Here is a 7684-nt window from a genome sequence, read left to right as displayed (position 1 = left end):
CAAGAGGCGGAGGCTGCTGATCTACGAGTCGTGCTCAGCGATCAACTCACAGGTCTCCCCGCTGGGGTGTTTCGATGAGTGTTATTAATTCCGGCATTCGCCTGTCCACGGGAGGTTGACTGACTTCCGAGACTGTATTCAGGAGGATGCTACGACAATGGAATGTGCAGCCAATTCCTGTTTGAGGAGAGTTTTTCGTTCTTGCTGCTGTTGGTGTAGTTGTTGTTTCGCGTGGTTTCTCTTGTTGTGCTTTGTGGTGGTGTTGTGTGGTTGGTTGTTTTGTTACGTCGTTGTTTTTTGTCGCGTTGCGTTGTGTGGATGTTGTGGTGATTTTGTTATGCTGTTGCTGCACCAAGCCATCACATCACGCGTTAGTTTATATAAACGCTAAATATCAGCTCTAATAATTCACTCCATGCAATATTCACTGATGCACTAACGCAGACGCTCACCTCACTGCTCAGTGACACTGCAGGCTAACTCGTAGCACAAGAGGGCACCATGACGATGATGATGACGATGGCTGTGAATGTCAATAACGCGGTAGCTTTACAAACCGAACGTCTCTCGTGCCGAGCGTCGTCTCTATCCCGGTGCGCAGCGACAAAGCAGAAACCGTTCCTGGCAGTTGGTTGGGATCCGAGATCCCCCGCAGCCCTCCTTTGGTGGTGCCAAAGGGCTCAGCTGTCTGGGTTGTGTGGGATCATATCTAAATATCGAGAAAGATACGCCATACCTACAATTAACTAGGCCGAGATTATTTTGAAATCCGCTATTTTCAGTGGAGAGCTTGCAAAACAAAATTATTTACAATTAACGAAAATAAAAATATAAAAACACGTCACAACCACAATTCGACATAATTTTTCGTAAATGCACAAAACTAAGTAACACATACACACTAAGCACTATAAAACTATTTCAGAAGAAACATTTCAGGGAAAGCTTCAGGAAGAGGCAACTCGGGTAAAATGTTGGACCACACGCGATGCCGCTCGCGTGTAAGGGGAGGCCGTTGTGAGGCGCCTCTAAACCGTCGCCCGTCCCTCGCAGTGTTCGTGCTCAGGGACAGATATTCAATGTGACAGGAGAAGCCTCACATCTGTGCCTGCGGGAATCCCTACCAATGCGCAGATTCTGCATTTGCAAGTCAATAAGATCACGAAGCTCGAGCCTGGGGTGTTTGACAGTCTGGCGGCACTGGTGGAGACACGAGACTTTGAGGCTCCTTCTATTGTCACTGTGATAGTGAATCATGATTTTGAATTCCTCACATACACCGGCATAATGGCAAACAAGATACAATAACAATGTTCTAACGGGCTTCATTTAAGGAAAGAGTGGTGGCTTTATGAAGTAAAAATTGCTTAAGATAGAATAGAGGTCGCTTTAGTTAAAATATCTATATGATTGTGCATCAAAGTCACTTCAGCTAAGTTCTAAATTAATGTGAACGCACCTAGCCTTATTTAAAAAATAGTTCGGAAAGTGAATGGAATTCGTGTAACTTAAGATTTTTATGCCATTGAGTGGAGTTCGAGTTAACTAACAGATCTGTATGAAAGTGGCAGAAGTGCTATTTAGTTCATGGATATAAAAGCGAATGGATTTGCGTAAACGAATCAGATCTCTATGAAAGGGACTGAAGTCGTTTTTACTGTAATGCGAATAGAGATCCAGTTCACTAACTTAACTCCATGCACGTGATTGGCGTTTGCTTTGAGCTCTCCTAAATCTCTATGGAATTGAACTCAGGCCACTTTAACTAACTGAGCTCATTGTAATGAACAATGTTCACTTTGATGAAGCGATCTCTGGTATCACCATAAGCCATGACTACCCTCTGCGGTTATTCAGTCTGACCCAGATGACCGTTATAGATCTGAGTGGCAACCAGCTGCAGCCTCTTCCCGAGGGGGTGTTTGACCACCTGGTGAATCTGCAGCAGCTGTGGTCGAACAGCAACCAGCTGACCTCTTTCCGCTGGGGTGTTTGAAAACTCACCCAGCTCACTTACCTGGCTCTGAGCACCAACCAGCTGATGAGCGTTCCCAAGCACAACTGGTGATGAGGTTGCAGACTCAATAAATTAGCAAATAGCTGACAATTAATGGTCACGTTTACGAATGTTAATTAACATTCGGGGTCAAAGCACATTGAGACAAAGGTTTCCTGATACGGTAGACGTGAGACGACACGGTAAAACATCTCTGAACATGTCTCTGGGTGGAGAAAGACTAAAGACAGAGTCGTGCACCAGCAGTGAGAATAGCGGCAGAGTAGCCACCATGCAAGGGAGGCACCTTGCCCGAGATGTCGCCCTCCCAAACGCTTCACTGCCAGCAGTGGCGTGAATAAGAAAGCAACTGCAGGGCTGCACCTTTACCTCTTCGCTGAGACAAGTGGGAACATTTTACCATGTGGTGACTTAGGCCGCCATGCAGTTTGTAGTCGAGTGGGAACAGGTGACCGATACAGATCGTCGTCTAACACCGCTAATAACGCGCCCGAATAGAATTCATATTGAGAGCTTGAGATAACTTATTTTAATGCTACTCAATATCGTTTACGAACACGTTCGTATATTCACTGAATCTCCTGTAACAAACTGTACAAGAGCCAAACAGTATTGTTTAAGAATAACAAAGGGGGGGAAAAACGAAATGAACGCAGTTGATTCCATCATCTATGTTGTTTATTTAAGTCAGAATGTGTGCTGTTTTGTCATCTGCGTATACCCGCTGCTGTGTTTGTGTACAATTAGCTCCGATGTGTGATGCGGCTCTCGAACTATTTTGGTCAAAGACAAAAACGAAAAATGGCCCCGTTTGTTCTTCTTCTTAGAAAGGTTGCTGACAACTGGTATATATGGTATACTCTAGATACACAGTCATCAACATATACATATGTATACGTTTAGCCAATGCTGGGTGTATTTGTTAAACGCGCTCTTGGGAAACACTCGTCAGCCGGTTGTTGTTCAACCAGAGCTTCTGCAGATTCACCAGGTGGTCAAATGTGACTGCAGGAATCCATACTCTTTGGTTCTTTCGGTAAGGTCACGTACGTATAAAAAAAAATCACAACGTTTCGATCGCAATACAAGCGGGATTATTTTTTCCCGCCTGAGGACGACGGCTTGTGTTGCAATCGAAACGTCGTTATTTATTTTATTTTTATACCGACGAGAATTTACTAAAAGAACCAAAGAGCATATAAACCAAATAATAAATATGAAGTATTAGACCGAGGGTAATTCAAAAGAGATACGAAATAGGTCACTCACACACGGCCAAGATAATATGTATTCCATAGGTTCAGAGCCTCCGAACCGCCTTTGTCTTCCAAAAATTTGACAACACATGGTAGCAATAAATTACGTATGAAGGGAGGGCGCCTCCCCTTGAGATAGCAAACACCACGAAGGCAGAAGGGGGGGGGGGGGGACGCACACCAAAACATAAACATGGTGATGGAAAAGCAGCCGGTCAAAGGTCAAAAGGGGGGGGGGGCAACCAAGCGGCTGCGACCACAGGAGGAGATCGAGTCAAAGAGATTCAGTTTTTTTCGCAAGAGATGCGGAGAGGGGGGAGAATTTCACATTACAGCAATGACACAGATCATGCAACTTAGTCTTGCAATGGCAAGCTCCGGAGATGGTCCTCGAAATCAACCATTGATATCGAGTCTTGCAGAGGAGAGGAGCAATGTGTTGCTAGGTGCTGAGTTCGGTGCTGACCGACAGAGTATTGCTGAAAGTTTTATTCTACATTCATCCTGATGTTTTGAGTCACTTGCAGAGTTAAGGATTGCGATACGTTGTATTGTACTAAGCTATAAGATTTGTGAGAAGCTAAGAGATGTGCGAATACAATTTATGAGTTCTGAGAGTAAGTGAGGAGCTGCGACGAGCAGCTCACAGCAAGAGCCCTCTTGGAAGAAGGGCGGAGAGCATGAAAGTTGAAAAACGGAGCTGCACACCAGCAAAGGTCGAGTCTACAAAGATCAATGGAAATTGAGTCTTGCTGCAGCAAGCTCCGGGGGTGGGCCCCGCAATCGTCCATGGATAGTGAGGCTTGCAGAGTAGCGATGTGTCACCGAGTGTGAGTTTGGCGCTGACAGACGAAGTATCACTAAAAGTTGTATTCTACATTGAGTGCCAGCTCCCAACAGCGGCTGCAGCAAGAGAGAAAGAGAAAGAGGGATGAGCAACGACAAGCAATCAACCTGGAGAAAGGGAAAAAAGCGCCAAGCATCGACCAAGCGAGCATCGCACAGGACCAGCAGCAGCAGCAGCTAACAACTACCCACGAGCGTGCGGACTCGGAAGCCGAGCACACTCCTGCAAAGGAGTGTGCACAACACGAAAGAAAAAGTCACGTGGTGGTGGTGGTCATCGCACACGCCACGGTGACGAACGAGCGCTTCAAAAGGTGAACATGAGGGTGCCGTCCACGCTGGTACAGAGGGCTTTTCCGGCTCCCCAGCGTTCGAAGAAGACGTGCACATCACCGACATGTCTGTGGTATGCGTGCTCCAGCCGGAGCCGCACCTTAAGCAGGCACCTGAACACTGGAAGCACAGAGCAGCCGTCAGTGTCACCTTCCAGGATCTTTTTCCTCGTTTTGTACACCACCATCTTCGCCTGAGCACAGGCGAAGTTGGCGAGGTCATGGCGCTTGTTAGCCAGGTAAGGCACCCCATATACGAAGCTGCTGTTGTAGAAAGGCACCCCCAGGTTCCTGAAGATGTCCCCCAAAAGGCGGAACATTGGTTTGAGCCGCTGGCAGCATAAGTACTGGTGGGGCAGATCCTCCCTGGCACCGCAGGAAATGCACAAGTATGTTGCCCCTGGCGAGATTCGGCTGAGCCACACGGCCGATGGCAATGTGCAGTGTGCCAATCTCCACCAGATGTCACCGCAGCATTTTGCTACAGAAGACTTTTACATTTGTTTCCACTGAGGGGTGGCCGCAATGAGGGGAGATAAATGGTCTCTCCATTTTGTGTCCGGTAGGTCGGCCAGGTCCCGGGAATGCAGTGTGACACAGCACGTGTAGAGCGCTGTGTTCAGGGCACTCTTCAGGGGGACGTTCCTGCAGCCTCGGAGCTTCAGTAGCTTGCTGGAGTTGCTGTAGCCAGGGGGCTGTGCGCAGGAGAAGCACAACTCCGGGAAGCAGAAAGAGGGGGGGGGGGGTGCCACAGCGCCGTGTGTATGACACGCCCAGACACACACGACTCACCGCCTGGCAGAGAACCACTTAACTCAAAAAGTGGAGCACGGAAACAATACACCCACACACACAACGCACATATTGGGACTAATAAGATTGCTCTGAAAGTTATCTTTGTGTTTCAAAAAGGGTGGTCATCTAAAGTGGGTGCGTTAAATAATAGCTGATCGTGAAAAGCATTGCTGCCTATTGATCTACGTGGATACAGTCGTTTAGGAATATTTTAGTCATTCGTTTTCGTTAATTGTATAACTGTACCAATGAATTAATTGATGAAACTAAACATTTATAAACATATAGGTTATGAATCTACACACTCACAGGGATACGATTGTGTTAACATCTTTTTTTTATCACAGAATCTTGCCCGCAAAGTTATTGAAGCCCTTAGCCAATTGATAAGCATTTGTTAGACAAGCAGGCACACCATTGTTCCAAGACATTTTGTTAATTGCACAATTTTACCAATGAATTAATTGAGGTATACTTTTGCCTTAGGCACATGTTTCTTTATTACACTTTAATTTTTAAGGAATTTTCTATCGCCATGTATGCTTGCCTTACTCTGAGGAATTAGCCTAGTTTAACAAACTTAACCATTGAGGGTTAAATGTACGGATCAATGAGGACGACATCTCCAGGAGCACTGTGTTGACATTCCTAGCATAACAGTTCGCATATTAGTGTTATGTTTTTTAAATGTTAAAGTTGCTAAACACAGAAGAGTCTGAGTGGTGCCTTCCTATGTTCATGCGTAATAATCTTAATTATAAGAACTGTATACTTGCGGTGAGATATTAATTTTGAGACCTGACATAAACACACTAAAACATAATCAGTTAAAGTTAAAGCGGGAATCATTGTAGGTTTTCAAGCTTTCGTGACTGCAGGAATCGATATTCTTTGGTTCTTTCGGTCAAGTCACGTGGTTATATAATAAAATAAATCACCAGGTTTCGATTGCAACACAAGCAATCATCATCAAGTGAGAAAACCACAGCGAGATTTTGTTTTTTGCTGAAGTGGGAGAGAGAGCGGTCAAGGGATGGCTCCCTATTGCTCAACCACGCTATGTATCAATCTAGATTTTAAGTTTCGTGACTGCAGGGATCCATACTCTTTGGTTATGTATTGCGATGATCTGGTAATTGCTGCTCAATCAGAGGAGGAGTTGGAGGTGCTGCTGCAGAACCTGGAGCTTGCCACCAAGGAGGAGGCTCATGAAGGACGCTACTGGGCAGTTAGAGGCAGTCGCCCTCCAACAACAACGGAGGGCGGAAGAGTGACGCTTACAACAACGAGCGGAGCACCGGGTGGCTAAAGCACAGCAAGTTGGCACGGTAGGGGGCACAGGTGGTGCATCAGCCAGTCGTATCAGTCAGTAGACCTGTGGCATCTGGGTCTACCCCGTGACCTGCCAGCGGGCGTTCGACACTTCACGTGGCCTCAAGGTGCACATAGCCTGGCACAAGCGTAGTGGTGATGTCACCGCCACTTCGTGGTGAACGGTGGTTGTTGTTGTTACATTCACCTCGATTCGCTTTCACAGAGATGTATCAACTCAAGCAAACTCTATTCCTCTTCACAAAGATCTAGTATCCAAAGAAAACACTTTCTTGTTATTTGAAGCGATATCTGTTTTCAATCATAAACATGTTTAAGGTAAAATAATCTCAATTTAAATAGTCAGAGTTTTACTTTTATCAAGGCACTAATATCCACGTAAACGATGTCTGAAAAATAATATTAAGTTATCTTTTGTGTAAATACAAAAAATGTCTGTGTGATTGTACGCGATGATTCACCATCACAGTGGCAAGAGCAGGAGCCTCTAGTGTCTCGTGTCTCCTCCAGTGCCGTCAGACTGTCAAACACCCCGGGCTCGAGCTTCGTGATCTGATTGTCGTTCAAATACAGATCTCGCGTGGTGCTGGGGATTCTCACAGGCACAGACGCGAGGCCTTTGTTCCAACAGTTAACTTCTGCCCCTGGGCACGAACACTGCGAGGGACGGGCGACGGTTAAGAGGCGGCTCACAACGGCCTTCCCTTGCACGCGAGCCGCGTCGCGTGTGGTCCAACATTTATACGAGTTATCTCTTACTAAAGATTTCCCTCAAAATATTTTACCCCATTACTTATGAAAGTACTTCTTTGAAACGCACTTTATATACGCCGCTAATACTGATCAATTTCTATTTGTATTTTAGTTAATGTCGTATTTGCGTCTATAGTTCCCTTAATAGTAAATCTATTGGATCATTAAACACGTTCCTTCGGAGTGGGCAGGTAGGAACTTGGTTGGACAGCACATTCGTGCACGACAGAAAGCTCGCGGTCACGTGATGCACTTCAACCAATCCCTGAACGTACATGTTCGGGAGGGGCGATGCACGACAGACAAATAATCCCTGGTGGGCAGTGTGAAACTGTTGTTCCTACTTGTATAAT

General features: G+C 45.9%; 1 protein-coding gene across 1 annotated transcript in view; it reads left to right on the top strand.

Moving 5' to 3' along the window:
- Positions 1-1032: 1032 nt before the first annotated feature.
- Positions 1033-7684, top strand: part of LOC133341711 (slit homolog 3 protein-like) — a gene marked incomplete at its 5' end in the record, with an annotated part of 54230 nt that continues 47578 nt past the window's right edge. Inside the window, 2 exons of the mRNA XM_061550359.1 lie at positions 1033-1181; positions 1831-1990. Of these exons, the coding sequence (XP_061406343.1) occupies positions 1033-1181; positions 1831-1990 (309 nt within the window). The remainder of the gene's footprint in view (positions 1182-1830; positions 1991-7684) is intronic.

This window comes from Lethenteron reissneri, chromosome 2, assembly GCF_015708825.2.
Source record: "Lethenteron reissneri isolate LAM-NWPU_2019-01 chromosome 2, ASM1570882v1, whole genome shotgun sequence".
Classification (NCBI taxonomy): Eukaryota; Metazoa; Chordata; class Hyperoartia; order Petromyzontiformes; family Petromyzontidae; genus Lethenteron; species Lethenteron reissneri.
Note: the sequence above shows the minus strand (reverse complement) of the source record. Positions and strands in the feature narration are given on the sequence as shown.